This window comes from Chiloscyllium punctatum, chromosome 11 (assembly GCF_047496795.1).
Source record: "Chiloscyllium punctatum isolate Juve2018m chromosome 11, sChiPun1.3, whole genome shotgun sequence".
NCBI lineage: Eukaryota > Metazoa > Chordata > Chondrichthyes > Orectolobiformes > Hemiscylliidae > Chiloscyllium > Chiloscyllium punctatum.
Window position 1 is genome coordinate 84582153 of NC_092749.1, and position 17766 is coordinate 84599918.

General features: G+C 42.2%; 1 protein-coding gene across 7 annotated transcripts in view; it reads right to left on the reverse strand.

Moving 5' to 3' along the window:
• myo6a (myosin VIa) overlaps positions 1-17766 on the reverse strand; it is a 256768-nt gene that overhangs the window by 77331 nt on the left and 161671 nt on the right. For all 7 annotated transcript variants that reach the window (XM_072581151.1, XM_072581145.1, XM_072581147.1 and 4 more), the window contains 3 exons: positions 15507-15687; positions 8884-9028; positions 981-1138 (listed from right to left, as the gene is read on the reverse strand). In XM_072581151.1, coding sequence (XP_072437252.1) covers positions 981-1138; positions 8884-9028; positions 15507-15687 — 484 coding nt within the window. The remainder of the gene's footprint in view (positions 1-980; positions 1139-8883; positions 9029-15506; positions 15688-17766) is intronic.

Consider the following 17766-nt stretch of genomic DNA (forward strand, 5'->3'; position numbering starts at 1 on the left):
TTCAGAGATATACTGCCCCATTTACACAGAAGCCTGCACTGCCACGAATGAATCAACACAAATTGACACTCAGATACTCCAACCTAATACATTGACTTTGTCAAGGACATGAAACTTGACAAACTGAGCAGAAACTTTACTTCAACCAACTACTTAAGCAGTCCATCACTTTCATCTACAAATGAGGAATTTGACTTCTTTAAAAATTAAGTAAACAAAAGCAAAAGCAGCTTTCTGAAAATTGTGAATAAAGATTCAACCTCAATAAAAGGGGTTTCATCAATTTCCCAAAACTATTGTGCCCCATAACTGCAGTCCTTGTTCTTCACAGAGTCTGGTTCACTTTCTCCTCCATGCTCTACATTCCCTAGCACTTAGTGAGCTTGCTTCCCTTCCACAATAACCTCTACACTTTCCCCACCAGCATTCCTTTAGTGGGTAGGAGAGGCCACGGTGGGGGGGGGAATGAGGGACCACGAGGTAGGTGGGGGGAGGGGGGGGAAAAAAAGAGGGACCACGAGGTAGGTGGGGGGGGGGGGGGGGGGAAAGAGGGGGAAAGAGGGGAAGAACGAGAGGAAAGAAAGAAAGAAAGGAGAAAGAAAAGAAAGAGGAAGAAAAAAGAAAAGGAGAGAGGAACAATGCTCCCTCTAAGATGAGCACATCAGCACGCTGATCACAACATTCATGTCCTGTTCTGGACGTGAGGCCTGTGCAGCTGGAAAAATGTTGAAAGGGAGTGCTGGGGCAGCCTCAGTATGATTAGACGGGCAGACAAGATAGGGAGAGGTACATCTCCTCTCTCACCCTTGCCATAGAAATGGGTGAGGTGCTGACGGCTCATGGCAGGGGCAGCACGCAGAACAGACTCAAGGGCTAACAGAGAGCACAAGCAGTCTACCATAATGCAGTTATGACATAAAATTCAAGTTGATAAAATTAACAGTTTAAATATTGAAAAATATGAAAGGATGGAAACTCACCAAACCCAGCAATGTCTAGAACCCCTATAAAGAAACTGGAAGTCTCAAAGGGGAAACATTGATTGACCCGCTTCACCACGTGGTCAAACAGATGGCTATAAACTGCCTTGGCCAAAGCTTCTCGGGCATTATTTGCCTGTTCCACCTTTAAGGGGACCCTAAAGAACACAAGAGCAGCTTTCAGTTAGGCAATCAAACAAGTTTCATTCAGAAACCAGTTCCTGTGATGACAGCTACATCTTTTCAGTAGTATTGAGCCTGTATAAATGCTAGAATTTTGAGCTGTTCCTTTGTTTATTCATTGGCCCTCCATCATTACACATGGTGTCAACGCTTAGATTAGATTAGATTCCCTACAGTGTGGAAACAGGCCCCTCAGCCCAACAAGTCCACACCGACCCTCTGAAGAGTAACCCTACCCAAACCCCTTTTCCCTCTAACTAATGCACTCTACACTACGGGCAATTTCGCATGGCCAATTCACCTAACCTGCACATCTTTGGGATTGTGGGAGAAAACCGGAGCACCCGGAGGAAACCCACACAGACAAGGCGAGAATGTGCAAACTCTACACAGATAGTCGCCAGAGGTTGGGATCGAACCTGGGACCCTGGTGCTGTGAGGCAGCAGTGCTAAACACTGAGCCACCGTGCCGCATCGTGATTGGATCTAAAAGCCATCAAGGAGGAAAGCTGTTGTGACCTACCACCTTTATTCAGTTCTGCTCTGGTTGAGCAGGTTGATGGTCACACACTGGTGGTTTAATCTAAAACACTGATTTGACCCCCCCATCACAACCCCAGCTTGGCCCCACTCTGCAGTCTCCCAAACCAACAGCATCTTAAATATCAACACAATTCTAGAACCAAGGGGAACAGCATCACATAGGATAGGACTAATCAGGGATAAATAATAAAAAGTGTTGCTTTACATTTATAAAAACTATTTAAAACATCCATAGTGCTATTCAAACATAGAAATGCAGCCAAGATTTGTAGAGGTCATACTTACAATAAAATGCAATGATCCAAATAGAATGTTCTCAGATGAATTGCAACAGAACACCATAGTAATTCCTTTCAAATTATCACAATTTTTTTTCCCCCCAATAGTGGCATATTTAAGAGATAAGAAAACAAGATAACTAATCCTCTCATCAACACACTTTTGCAATTTGAATGATGAAAGTGAGGCCAAATATAATCATAGTCCATTCCTAATTCTAAGTGAGTCTACATTTGACTGGAAGATGACAGTCAAAAATTAAAAGTAAAATTGTCCACTTTGATTATAAAAGATTAAGATTAAATGAAATAGGTTTTTCCTCAATTATTTAAAACAAAAACAATACATGCTGCAGAAACTCAGCAGGTCTGGTAGCATTTCTAGAGAGAAAAACAGAGTTAATGTTTTGAGTCCATGGATCCTTCTCCAGAATTCCAAGAAAGGGGCCCTGGACTTGAGACACTAACTGTTTTGCCTTCTACAATTACTGCCAGACCTACTGAATTTCTCCGCATTTTGTTTTTGTTCAGCATCTGCAGTCCTTGGTTTTTATATTCTCACAATGAACAAGCTGCTTGTTTGAAGCTGTCACAGAACCAAATTATCAGAAAAAAATTCCAAGGGTAATTGCCTATCATTGGATACTTCAACGGAGACCCTTTGAGACACTCAAAGACAGCATATTTTAGCAGCACTCACTGTTAATAAAACAAGGAGAGAATAAAATTCTCCGATTAATTGGAACATTGGTCTGATCTCTTTTAAAAACAAAGTGATGTTTAATAACTCTCTTCAAACCTTGCTCATGACACAGTTGGCATATATTCCAAACCGTTCTACAACCTCCATGAAATGACATGTTGCTCAAAGAGTAATGTTTGAATAATCCGCAAGCAATTTTTAAAAACATTCCAGCACAATTTAAAAATGCCTCTTCCTGGAAAAAAGGTCTGAACCACCACTCTCCCTAGCCGAGCTCATTCTCGCTCTGAACAATTTCTCCTTTAAATCTTCACACATTCTTCAGTTCAATGGTATGCCATGCATATTTGCATGGTCCCTGGTTATGCTTGTCTTGCTTTTGGCAGCGGTGGGGGGTGGGGGCGCCACTGAGGTTACACATGGAACATTTGTTCCAGTCCTATTCTGGCCCCATCCACAACTCTTTCTCTGGTATGTCAATAACAGTCAGTAGTCCTTACCTCTCTTGTCTGAAACTGAAAAAAAAAGTTTATCAATTTTGTTTTTAAATTTCCACACTGCTCTCACCTTCACTTGATCCATCTCTGACACCTCTCTTCCCTTCCTCAACTTCTGTTTCCATTTCTAGAGACAGACTGGACACTAATACCCACTACAATCCCACCAACTCCCACAGTTACCTTCATTATACATCCTCACACCCTACTTCCCATCACGATTCTACTCCATTCTCCCAGTTCCTCGGTCTTCGTCACATCTGTTTTGATGATGCTAACTTCAACAAGGGGGTCTTCAAAATGTCCAACCTTCTTCCTTAACTGAAGATTCCCACCACAATGGTGGATAGGGCCTTCAGCCATGTCTGACCCATCTCTCACTTCGGCACTTCCCCCCTTCCCTCCTACACAGCGATTGGGTCCCCCACATCCTCATCCACCATCCCATCAGGAATCACATCCAGAGAATCATTAGCCACAATTTCCACCTCCAGTGGGACGCCATCACCAGATACATATTCCCCTCCCTTGTCAGGGCTTCGCAGGAACCACTGCCCTCCAATCTTCCTTCACTCCTAACACAGCCCCACAAAACCTTCCCTCGTAATCGCAGAAAGTGTAACACCACCTGCCCGTTTACTTCCTCCATCCTCAGTATCCAAGGGTCCAACACACCAGCTAAGTGATGCAGAACTTTACCTGAATTTCATTCAATCCAGTCTGCTGCATTTGCTACTGACAATGTGGTCTCCCCTACATTGGGTAAGTGACGAGTAGACTGGGTGACCACTTTGCAGAACATCTGCATTCTGTACAAAGAAATTACTTGAGTTTGCAGTTGCCTGCCACTTCACCAGACCAAGTTCCCTGGCCAACACCTCCATCTCAGACTTGCTATAGCACTCCAGTGAAGCTCAGCACAAGCTGGAGGGACAGCACCTCATTTTCTGCTTTGAGACCGTGCAGCCTTCTGGACTCAATATGGAGTTCAACAATTTTAGGGCTCGAGTATTTTCTCCTGTCCTTACCGCAACCCCACACACCAGGCCTTGTAATCACACAGGTTGCTATAACAAAAGCAAGCCATTGTCAGCCACTAACGGACCCCATTAGCAGCTATTTATTCTCCCAGAATAACCGTTACCTATTCTGTTGTATGCCCAAACTGTTTCGCTCTGTCAGGGCTCCATCTCCAGCTATCATTTACTACTGCCCCTCCTCTCACCCCATCTTCAGCACACATACCAACTTTTTCCCAGCTACCATCAGTTCTGAAGGGTCACTGGACTTGAAATGTTAACTCTGCTTTCTCTCCATAGATGCTGGCAGACCTGCTGAGTTTTTCCAACAATTTTTGGTTTTGTTTCTGATTTCCAGGATCCACTTTGGGTTTTATTTTTGATGTATGAAAGGCCATTTCAAAAAAAGGTAAGAGATCAAGAAGCAGATAGGATTGAGGAGGGAATACCACAACTTCTATCGCTGCAGCTAATGTGATTAAAATAGAGATCCGCAGGTGGCCGGAACTGATGGCTGGTAGGCCTGGTGAAGGTTACAGAAGAAAATTGAGCCTGAAGCAATTTTATTAATCATAATGAAGAAAACAAGCATCCCATCACATCACAGTGAAACCATAACGAGTCTAATTTGGATAAGCCAATGCTGCAATTTTGTTGAAGTTGTGAGTCATTCCCACAAGAGGAATTGGGGATTCAATAAAAGACGGAATGCCTGTGAGAAGCCAAACTTGTGCCAGTTTATCAAGTCTCTACATCAAACAGAGTCAAGTTAGGAGTCAAAAGTGTGGCACTGAAAAAGCATAACAGATTAGGCAGCATCCGAGGAGCAGGAGAATTGACATTTCAGGCATAAACCCTTCTTCAGGGATGGGGTTATGCCTGAAACATCTATTCACCTGCTCCCTGGATGCTGCCTCACCTGCTGTGCTTTTCCAGTGCCACACTTTTGACTCTGATCTCCAGCATCTGCAGTCCTCATTTTCTCCTAGAGTGGGGTTAGACCAGAATCACAGGAAAGGCACCATTCGACCTTAAGATCCCTCTGTGAAACATTGCAAGTATGGCTGAGGAGACTGACAATCCTCAAGAGTCTGAGGAATGTCTGCCTGCTGACCGTCTGTTTCCCTGGCTGAACTCACACAAGCTGTCAAAATTGTAAAGTGGGAAGAGGATAGTCATTGCTACAAGGCTTTGAGAAATGATTACAATTAAACTATTTCCTTTAATTCAACGAAATAGCAGATGGTGCAGGCAACCTCTGCGTGGCAATAAGTCCATGATACCCAGTTGCCATGGAGACAGATGTTCAGATCAAACTCTATGGAAAGCAAAGTGTTGATTTTAACAATGAGACAAAGCAAAAGGCATCTGGCCTTACCACTACATTTACTGATTCAGAAACTCTGGACCGAGAAAGCAAGTGCGTGAGCGTGTGGAGTAAAGAGACAGACAAAAAAAAAAGAGGTACATTTTGATAACCACCAGAAACAAGGTCGTAATAACTTGTTTGCTATTCAAAGAAATAGGATGTGTGGAGAGATAAGACAACTAGATGATTTAACTTGGTGTGGCTGGGGTAAGGTGTCACCACAGTGCACCTTGCAGTTGCAAGTTGTTTCAGGGATTCTCAGAAGACTGACGGTTATATATTGAACATTAGGACTCAGCAAAACAGGGAGAAGCACGCCTGTTGGAAGCCAACAAAAGCTTTGGACTGTTTCCAGGAAAGGGTGCAGTTCTGCAGCGGTGTAATATAAATGCAGCTCAAGGGGTTTTGAGCATGTTAGGAAGTTAAGGAGATATTCAAATCTGGGTAGTGTAGTTTAACAATTTGAACATTTTAGTCAATCACTGAGAATTCAAATCTTTTGAGAAGAGATTAGTTTTTATAGCAATTGCAACAATGATGACCCTCAAATGTACAGAGGGATTGGCACAATGTGGTGAAATTTAATGCATAGGGTTGTGAATTGGTACATTTTGGAAGAAAAATGAGGCAACATACACTGAAGCTTTTAACATTTATAATGACTGTAATTTGAAACAATTAATGGAATTGCTTTCTTATAGCACATTTAAACTGAGCTGGATATTAGGACTCATTGTGGCAATCTGCACCTCTTCGCCTCAGTGTTCAAATTTGAATTGCTGTGACAGAGATCTCATTGCAACGTTTTGATCAACTGTTGGCAATGAACTGAATAACAAATTATATTTAGAAAAAGGTGTGCTGGGGGAGGGTTACCAGACCCAAAACGTTGAATTTGATTTCTCCTCATGGATGCTGTTGAGCTTTTCCAGCAACTTCCGTTTTTGTATATTTATAAAAGAGCCTTTTTCTTAATGAAACATCCCAAGGAGCATTTTAAAATAAGATATGACACAAATTCACATAAGGAGATATTTGGTCAGATGACCAAATGCCTAGTTAGAGGTAAGTTTAAAGTAGCGTGTTAAAGGAACAAAACACGATAGGATGTATCTCGGAGTAGAAAATGAAATCCAGACAATGGGCTTAAACAACTGACAGCACAGCTCCTAAAGGAAGAACCCGTCTGACTGGAGATGCACAAGAAGCCAATATTAAACACAGATAATGCAGAGAGTTGTGAGGCTGCAGAAGATTACAGATATAGGGAGGGACAAGGCCATGACGAGATATGTAAACGGGGGGTGAAACTGTTAAAGTAAAGACTGGGAGCTAATATAAATAAATCAACACACAGATGAATGATAGGAGAACTGGACATGAGAGTAAGGATATGAGCAGCAGAGTTACAAATAACTTGAACTTTATAGGGCATGGAATGAGACAGAGCAGCCAGGAATATCTCAATATTAAGAGGTAGCAAAAGGTTTGTTGCAATTAGAAAGAGGTCAGCCAGGTGGACCTCAGAATATTTGTTCCCCATCTGGGGCTGTTAACCTGGTCCAGAGTGTCCTGGCTGACAGATATAAACAGGAGTGCCCACGTAAGTGTTGGCCTTATCCAGCTTCACTTGTTACAGTTCACTGGCCACATGCTGTTTGCTTACAATAATAAACAGGTGTGTTAGGGGTTCTATTCACTCGAGGAGCCAGCTCTGAGCTGGCTGGGTCAATGTCTTGTACTATGCAGGTGTAAATAAAAGGTGACTTGGTGATGGGATATCGGCCTTCATGGAGTTATTTCACGGATGCCACAGAAGCTCATCGCATAAACAAATGTGACATCAAGGTTGGTCCATTACCAGGATCTTGGCAACAGCCAGACACAGTGAAAGTTATGATTTTATTGATAAGTCAGACATTAAAGATGGTGATGAGGGCACAGTTGAGTCAATCAGTAGCTACAGATTTGTTGCAGCAAGCAGAGGGCCAAACATTAGGTATGGCTAGGAATAATGCTAATGCTAAGTCAGCAAGCTGGCTTCTAGTCAAAGAATTCCTACATTGTGAAAACAGGCCATTTGGCCCAGCAAGACCACACCGACTCTCCGAAAAACATTTCACCCAGACTCACATGCCCCTTATTCTCATCCCTGTAACCCTGTATCTTCCATGGCCAATCCACCTAACTTTCACAATGCCTGGAAAGTATGGACAACTTAGCATGGCCAATGCATCTAATCTGCACATTTTTGGACTGTGGGAGGAAACCAGAGCACCCAGAAAAAGCCCACACAGACACAGGGAGAAACGTGCAATCACCTCACAGACAGTCGTTTGAGGCTAGAATTGAACCCGGGTCCCTGGAGCTGTGTGGCAGCAGTGCTAATCGCAGAGCCATCATATCGCCTGTAGGACTTGAAATAATTTGTGCATGCAATGAGAAATTACATAATCTATTCCAAATCTATTTTACTTCACATTATGCTTTTGCCACAATACTTCAGCATATTAGTAGTTTACAAACACTATGAGCAGTACTGAAACAAGGTGACAAACCAATTACTTTCCAAGAGATGGATTTTTATTTAGAACTATAAGTAGGCCTAGATGTTATAATAACATCCAACTAGACACAACTACTACTCGACAAAATCACGAATTGAACAGCAGCTTTTTGCAGGTTGCTCCTTCTCAGCAGTTATTTTCACAGAAAGTACAATACAGATCTCTAGTGGCAGTAAATGAGTACTGCATGATATTTTCTCAAATTGTATCCATTGACTTCCACAAGCTCACCTATTAAAAGAGCATCTATCACATGTCTTATTGCTTGCTTCACACTCCAACTTCTTAACTACTCAACATTAAAAGCCTATACAAAATCCACCCAGATGCATGGTGTAATTATAAAGCAACTGAAAACAGTAAACACTCTGATTACTGTTAATAACCTTCCACAAAGTAAGTATTAATGAACTTCTCCCTTATTTTCAGTATTAAAACCACTTAGTTCTTGAATGTAGAAATCAGGAACGTTAATTGTAAATAAACCAAATCAAATTATGAATTATGACCAATGAACTTGAAATTCAAAGATCAGTGTGTGTCTTGTATCATTGTCTAAGGTCTCAAGAAACAGATTGGACATTTGATTATTTAAGATGAGAAATTCGGGAGCACTGATCAGAAATCTGTACTTAGAAGTACAGATGACCACAATCATCACGACAACAGTCTTAAGCCTTACTAAAGGCATTCCTCAAAAACACCAGAATTACCAGATTATGGAGCACAGAAGAGTTTACCTACTTGATAACTGTGCCTTTGGCACCTCCAGCTGTGGTCAACATTACTCTAGTGGTCAGACTAACACGCAGGTCATCGCCATCCAACCCCAGCAGTTCAGCACAGTGCTCGAGTGACTGACTTGATTTGTTCTTCAGGACACAGCCACCTAACAATTAAAGACTGAAAGTATAGTTACGATGTACACTCCAATATAAATTATGCTCATTTTTTTTAATTCTAATGTTGATAAATTCTCTTCACCTATAAATTTCATAAAAGTGATAGTACATAACAATACAATCAAGCAGATAAGCACCACAAATATTTATTTATATTTACTTACATTATTTAGTCATTAGAGAAACTAAAACAAGCAAAAATATTTATTGAATGTGCACAAGAGAAAAAATTTGGATAGATGAAATGTGTTACACATTGAAAATATGGTTAAATATTCATTGGATACATTTCCAGGAGTGAACGGATTCATATTTAGAGAGCATTTTGCATGTCCTGAGGAAATCCAATACATCATTTCACATCTAGTTATACAACCTTATAACAACATATTTATTTCAAACGTGAGCAAATAATCTGTTTTTCATGCTATTACTTCAGGGGAAAGATTGCTCACTGCACTCCATTTTTATTGACTGCCAAACATGCATAGTCTCTTGGCAAAGAATAGCTTTTCCATTTAACACTCCATCCAACACTCAGTCCTGCACTGAATTATTGCTCTATGTGATGCATTTCCACCAGGTGATTGTGGAGCTTGAACTCTCAACACCCAAACTCCGAGGTAACATGGACAAATGCTTGAGCCAAAGCATTTACCTAAACAATGAACTAAACTGACAATTATTTTTGTTACAGCCATGCATGGAGTATCAGGACATGGGAACAGTAACATTTGTCTTTACTGGTGCTACATATTAATTTTAATTAACATGTATTAGTTATTATTTCTCTTATTTCATTTCCTCTATCACTATTTAGCTCTTTGATTTTTTTTTGTTGTTTTTAAAACAATTTCTATTGTGGCTCCCAGTTGCATGAGTAGTGATGTATCAGGGTCCATGAGGCTCTTTCCAAAGGATTTGTGGCCTCCTAATGTGAAACCTTTTGTACCTGCCTGCCCTCAATTCCAACAGATTGGCATTTCAACAAAGTGTTCATGCTGTCACACAGAACAACGCAAAGTACCGAAATCTGAGGCTAACTTCTGGGGATTTTAAGATGAGGAGCAACTGATGAAACATCACCTACACCACCTGAATTAGTGAAATTACTGAAATATCAGAGCCCACCTACCACTTATGAAAATTGAGCAACAAGACTTTAATTTAAAACAAAATTTAAATTTAAATACAATTAGTCATAGGCCGCTATAGAATGCATTGAATCCCCAGAATATGGAAACAGACCATTCGGCCCATTGAGTCCACATTGATCATCCAAAGATCATTCCACCCAGACCTACCCCCCTGCCCTATCCCTGTAACCAGTCATCTCCCACAGCTAATCCACCTAAACTGCACATCTTTGGACCGTGGAAGGAAACCAGAGCACCCAGAGAAAACCCACAAACACATTGGTGTTTGTGTGGTGTTTGCACATTGTCCCAAGAGTAAGATCGAACCAAGGTCCCTGATGCTGTGAGTCAGTAGTGCCAACCACTGAGCCACTGTACCACCCCACTTGATATGGGTGTGTTTAGACAGGTTTTCTGGCATTTGAATGATGACTAAGTCAGCAGGATGTCATTTTAAAAACTGGAAGATCAGGATACCTAAAGGGTAGGGTTTGAAGCTCCTTGGGGAAATCCCAATTGATTGCTAGTCCATTGCCTTAACCACTCGACATCGGAGTGCACCTGGGAAAATTAACAAACAGTGAATTTCACTACTTATCTTGGAGGGACCAGTTTGGGCGAAGTTCACGACACAGAATCAGATAAGTTAACTGTTGTTTTAAGTCTGTCCAAGAGAAAGGCTGTATTAGTGGGCTCTTTCTTGATTATAATGTTTTTGGAGATAAGTCTCTTGATTAAACTTAAAATACAAGCCGTCGCTGTTAATTTAACTTGGGGTAGTGTTTATAGAGGAACAAGACGGTGTTATTTTCTGGGTCTGTAGATTGTGAAGGAGCAAAAGTGGCCTTTGCAGTGATATGTACTTCTTGTCAGATGTGGGAATTTCAAGAGTGTTTAAGGGTTACTGCGGATTATATCTGCCATAATTGCTGTTGGATGCAAATCTTACCAGATCGAGTGGATCGGTTGGAGAGACAGATAGAAGCGATGAGGAATTTGCAACAGTGACAGTATGTGATGGATGGCAGTTATGGCGGGGGGGGTGCAGGGGAGTCTCAGATACAGTCACATAGATGGGTTAACTCCATGAAGGTTGAGAGAGGTCAGCACCTAGGGCAGGAGTCTTTTGCGGATATACCCATTTCAAACAGGTTTGTTGTTTTGGAAAATGTAGGGGGTGATGGATTCTCAGGGGAATGTAACACGAACAGCTAAGTTTCTGGTATCGAGACTGGCTCTAATGCAACAAGGGTACGTCAGCTTCCAAGAGGTCAATTGTGTTAGGAGATTCTGTAGTCCGAAGTACAGACAGACATTTCTGTGGCCAATAGAGAAACAGCACAATGGCGTGTTGTTTCCCTGGTGCAAGGATCAAGGATATCTCAGAAAGGGTGCAGAATGTTCTCACTGGGAAGAGAGGCCAGCAAGAGGTAATTGTCCACATTGGAACCAATGATATAGGAAGGGAAAAGGTTGAGATTCTAAAGTGAGATTACAGAGAGTTAGGCAGAAATGTAAAAAGACGGTCCTCAAGGGCAGTAATATCTGGATTACTCCCAGTGCTATGAACTAGTGAGGGCAGGAATAGGAGGATAGAGCAGATGAATGCATGGCTGAGGAGCTGGTGTATGGGAGAAGGATTCACACTTTTGGATCATTGGAATCTCTTTTGGGGTAGAAGTGACCTGTACAAGGAGGACAGATTGCACCTAAATTGGAAAGGGACTAATATAATGGCAAGGAAATTTGCTAGAACTGCTTGGGAGGATTTAAACTCGTAAGGTGGGGGGGGGGGGGGGGGGGGGGGGGGGGGGATCCCAGGGAGATAGTGAGGAAAGAGATCAATTTGAGACAGGTACAGCTGAGAACAGAAGCGAGTCAAACAGTCAGGGACAGGGTAGGACTAATAAATTAAACTGCATTTATTTCAATGCAAGGGGCCTAACAGGAAAGGCAGATGAACTCAGGGTATGGTTAGCAACATGGGACTGGGATATCATAGCAATTACAGAAACATGGCTCAGGGATGGGCAGGACTGGCAGCTTAAATGTTCCAGGATGCTACAGGAAGGATAGAAAGGGAGGCAAGAGAGGTAGTATTGGCAGGGGGGTGGAGAAGTGGGGGGAAAAGGGGAGTGGCATTTTTGATAAGGAATAGCATTACAGCTGTGCTGAGGGAGGATATTCCCAGAAATACATCCAGGGAAGTTATTTGGATGGAACTGAGAAATAAGAAAGGGATGATCAACTGGATTGTATAATAGACCCCCCAATAGTCAGAGGGAAATTGAGAAACAAACTTGTAAGGAGATCTCAGCTATCTGTAAGAATAATAGGGTAGTTATGGTTGGGGATTTTAACTTTCCAAATATCGACTGGGACTGCCATAGTGTTAAAGGAGAGGAATTTCTTAAGTGCGTACAAGACAATTTTCTGATTCAGTATGTGGATGTACCTACTACAGAAGTTGCAAAACTTGACCTACTCTTGGGAAATAAGGCAGGGCAGTTGAGTGACAGCCAGCGACCATAATTCTATTCATTTTAAAATCGTGATGGAAAAGGATAGACCAGATCTAAAAGTTGAAGTTCTAAATTGGAGAAAGGCCAATTTTGACGGTATTAGTCAAGAACTATCGAAAGCTGATTGGAGGCAGATGTTCGCAGGTAAAGGGACGACTAGAAAATGAGATAACAAGAATCCAAAGAAAATATATTCCTGTCAGGGTGAAAGGGAAGGCTGGTAGTTATAGGGAATGCTGGATGATTAAAGAAATTGAGGGTTTTGTGAAGAAAAAGAAGGAAGCATAGGTCAGGTATAGACAGGATAGATTGAGTGAATCCTTAGAAGACTATAAAGAAAGTAGGAGTATACTTAAGAGGGAAATCAGGAGGGCAAAACGGGGACATGAGATAGCATTGGCAAATAGAATTAAGGAGAATCCAAAAAGGGTTTTTACAAATATATTAGGGACACAAGGGTAACGAGGGAGAGAATAGGGCCCCTCAAAGATCAGCAAGGCGGCCTTTGTGTGGAGCCATAGAAAATGGGGGAGATACTAAATGAATATTTTGCATCAGTATTTACTGTGGAAAAGGATATGGAAGATATAGATTAGATTAGATTAGATTAGATTAGATTACTTACAGTGTGGAAACAGGCCCTTCGGCCCAACAAGTCCACACCGCCCCGCCGAAGCGTAACCCACCCATACCCCTACATCTACATCTACCCCTTACCTAACACTATGGGCAATTTAGCATGGCCAATTCACCTGACCTGCACATCTTTGGACTGTGGGAGGAAACCGGAGCACCCGGAGGAAACCCACGCAGACACGGGGAGAACGTGCAAACTCCACACAGTCAGTCGCCTGAGGCGGGAATTTAACCCGGGTCTCTGGCGCTGTGAGGCAGCAGTGCTAACCACTGTGCCACCGTGCCGCCCATAGACTGTAGGAAAATAGATGGTGACATCTTGCAAAATGTCCAGATTACAGAGGAGGAAGTGCTGGATGTCCTGAAACGGTTAAAGGTGGATACATTCCCAGGACCTGATCGGATGTATCCGAGAACTCTGTGGGAAGCTAGAGAAGTGATTGCTGGGCCTTTTGCTGAGATATTTGTATCATCGAAAGCCACAGGTGAGATGCCGGAAGACTGGAGGTTGGCAAACGTGGTGCCACTGTTTAAGAAGGATGGTAAAGACAAGCCAGAGAACTATAGACCGGTGAGCCTGACCTCAGTGGTGGGCAAATTGTTGGAGGGAATCCTGGGGGACAGGGTGTACATGTATTTAAACAGGCAAGGACTGATTAGGGATAGTCAATATGGCTTTGAGCATAGGAAATCATGTCTCACAAACTTCTTCAACTTATTTTGAAGAAGTAACAAATAAGATTGATGAGGGCAGAGTAGTAGATGTGATCTAAGGTTCCCCATGGGAGACTGATTAGCAAGGTTAGATCTCATGGAATAAAGGGAGAACTAGCCATTTGGATACAGAACTGGCTCAAAGGTTGGGACAGAGGGTGGTGGTGGAGGGTTGTTTTTCAGACTGGAGGCCTGTGACCAGTGGAGTGCCACAAGGATCGGTGCTGGGTCCACTACTTTTTGTCATTTATATAAATTATTTGGATGCAAGTGTAAGAGGTACAGTTAGTAAGTTTGCAGATGACACCAAAATTGGAGGTGTAGTGGACAGCAAAGAGGGTTACCTCAGATTACAACAGGATCTGGACCAGATGGGCCAATAGGCTGAGAAATGGCAGATGGAGTTGAATTCAGATAAATGCGAGGTGCTGCATTTTGGGAAAGCAAATCTTAGCAGGACGTATACACTTAATGGTAAGGTCCTAGGGAATGTTGCTGAACAAAGAGACCTTGGAGTGCAGGTTCATAGCTCCTTGAAAGTGGAGCCACAGGTGGATAGGATAGTGAAGAAGGAGTTTAGTATGCTTTCCTTTATTGGTCAGAGTATGGAGTACAGAGTTGGGAGGTCATGTTGCAGCTGTACATGACATTGGTGAGGCCACTGTTGGAATATGTGGGAACATGCAATTCTGGGCTCCTTCTTATCGGAAGGATGTTGTGAAACTTGAAAGGGTTCAGAAAAGATTTACAAGGATGTTGTCAGGGTTGGAGGATTTGAGCTACAGGGAGAGGCCGAACAGGCTGGGGCTGTTTTCCCTGGAGTGTCGGAGGCTGAGGGGTGACCTTATAGACGTTTACAAAATTATGAGGGACATGGATAGGGTAAATAGACAAAGTCTTTTCCCTGGGATCAGGGAGTCCAGAACTAGAGGGCATAGTTTTAGGGTGAGACGGAAAAGATATTAAAAGAGACCTAAGGGGCAACTTTTTCACGCAGAGAGTGGTGCGTGTATGGAATGAGCTGCTAGAGGAAGTGGTGGAAGCTGGTACAATTGCAACATTTAAGAGGCATTTGGATGGGTATATGAATAGGAAGGGTTTGGAGGGATACAGGCTGGGTGCTGGCAGGTGGGACTAGATTGGGTTGGGATATCTGATCGGCATGGACAGGTTGGACCGAAGGGTTTGTTTCCATGCTGTATGACTCTATGACTACAGACTATTAATGCAGGTGTTGTTCACATAAATTCCCTCTTCGAATCAGGCCTTATTCTGTTTGTGTCAAAGTTCATCATTCAGTGGTTGGCTTTCCAACAACCCATGAGACAAGCTATTAGAATAATTTACTGTCTGACATGTAGCCAGTTAAGTGACACTATATTATAATCTTCCGACCACTGGACTGGACCATACTAACAGTGCACTCTGCATCCATACCAATGAGACGGTTGCCATACCTGAGGTGCTTCCAGCTTCTTCAAAGTCAACATTTCCAAGGTGAAGAACACCTGCAACTACACGAAACAGATCAAGTTTCTCTCCGTCATCCAGCCCTATTTTCTTCATAGCAACACACATGCGGTTGAAATCACCATGGTCATCCAACAAGGGATCTTTCAGTGAGCCTTCTTTAAGGCACTGGAAGGAGACAATGAAAAAAAATCCACCACATCAGCTAACATCAAACAGGATCAAGGACATATTATCAAAAAAGAAACATGCACACAATCAGTCCAGAATGTTTCAGCCAAAACTATAATATGCATGCAAACTGGCACATCAATTTCTCATGCACACACCAAGAAATAAATAATATATTTGCCTGAACTGAAACTCTTTAAGAAGCTAGATCCACTGACAATCATTTGTAATACTTAGCAGTTTTTACATTGTTTCTGCTTTGGATTCCTGTGCCTTCAAAACATTTCCACTTGCTTCTAATTCCCATTCCTGTGATTTAATCCATAATACCCAAGTACCTGCTTTGACAAAGCAGGTTTGATTTACCATGTACATGAGGAAATTCAGATCAAAAAATATTCCCCATGCACTCTCCGCAGGCATTAAAAAATTTCTTGCTAAAATGCCCTTATCTATCTGTAAAAATTGCAATTAGCTAGGACATTAAGTGTACAATTTTTTTTTAAGAGCTCATTTCTATGAAAATAAAGGGAGAAGCAGTGTTTGCTAAGTGATACAAAATTCAAATTCATGACAGATAATGATGAGTGCAAGGTGGCAAATTAAAGTGCAAGATATCTACACACATTTCCCTAGAAAAGCATCATTCAAAAATGCTATTTACACTTGACGTTTCGAACGCAAAGTCAACAAATGATCACTTATCTTTTCTAAACTCTACCACAGATCACTGCATCACCCTTGATGTCTCTCCACAACTGTCCACTTCAAGGGCAGCTCTATGATCAGACTCTCAGATACACAAATTATTTCTCCTCTTCTGCTTTGGATTCCTGTGCCTTCAAAACATTTCCACTTGCTTCTAATTCCCATTCCTGTGATTTAATTCATAATACCCACGTACCTGCTTTGACAAAGCACGTTTGATTCACCATGCACATGAGGAAATCCAGATCAAAATATCTCCAAAGAATCCAAAGTTCCATTCCATATATCACAAATTCATGAAATCAGATTCCACATCTCTCGCCCCATCTCCATTCCAGTCCCACTTCTCTCACTCGTATCAGATTTGCTTCTACACTCAGTCCATCACCACAGGATTTTGATGTAGTCAGTTCTGTTCAGCTCCCATTAGTCTTGATAGCATCTATCTTAAATGAGATGCTATCCAATCTCTAGTCTAGCTTTGTTTTCTTTCAACCAGTTATCAAAACTGCAGAACTGGGCTGAGAGGTGGCAAATGGAGTTTAATGCAGAAAAGTGTGAGGAGATTCACTTTGGAAGGAGTAACAGGAATGCAGAGTACTGGGCTAATGGTAAGATTCTTGGTAGTGTAGATGAGCAGAGAGATCTCGGTGTCCAGTGACATAGATCCTTGAAAGTTGCCACCGAGGTTGATACGATTGTTAAGGCGGCCTATGCTGTGTTAGCTTTGATTGGTAGAGGGATTGAGTTTCTGAACCACGAGATGATGCTGCAGCTGTACAAATCCCTGGTGCTGCCACCTTTGGAGCACTGCGTACAGTTCTAGTCACCGCATTATAGGAAGGATGTGGAAGCTTTGGAAAGGGTTTAAGAGGAGATTTACTAGGACGTTGCCTAGTATGGAGGGAAGGTCTTATGAGGAAAGGCTCAGGGACTTGAGACTGTTTTCGTTAGACAGAAGGTTGAGAGGTGACTTAATTGAGACATAGAAGATAATCAGAGGGTTAGATGGGGTGGATAGTGAGAGCCATTTTCCTCGGATGCTGATAGCTAGCACGAGAGGACATATCTTTAAATTGAGGGGAAATAGATGTAGGACAGATGTCCGAGGTAGTTTCTTTACTCAAAGGAGTAGTAGGGGCATGGAATGCACTGCCTGCAACAGTAGTAGATTTGCCAACTTTAAGGGCATTTCAGTGATCATTGGATACGCATACGGACAAGAATGGAATAGTGTAAGTTAGATAGGCTTCAGATTGGTTCCACAGGCCGGCGCAACATCAAAGGCCGAAGGGCCTACTGCACTGTTGTCATGTTCTACATTCTTTCTTTCACTTCAAGAACGGGGACATTCATCCACCCTCAAAA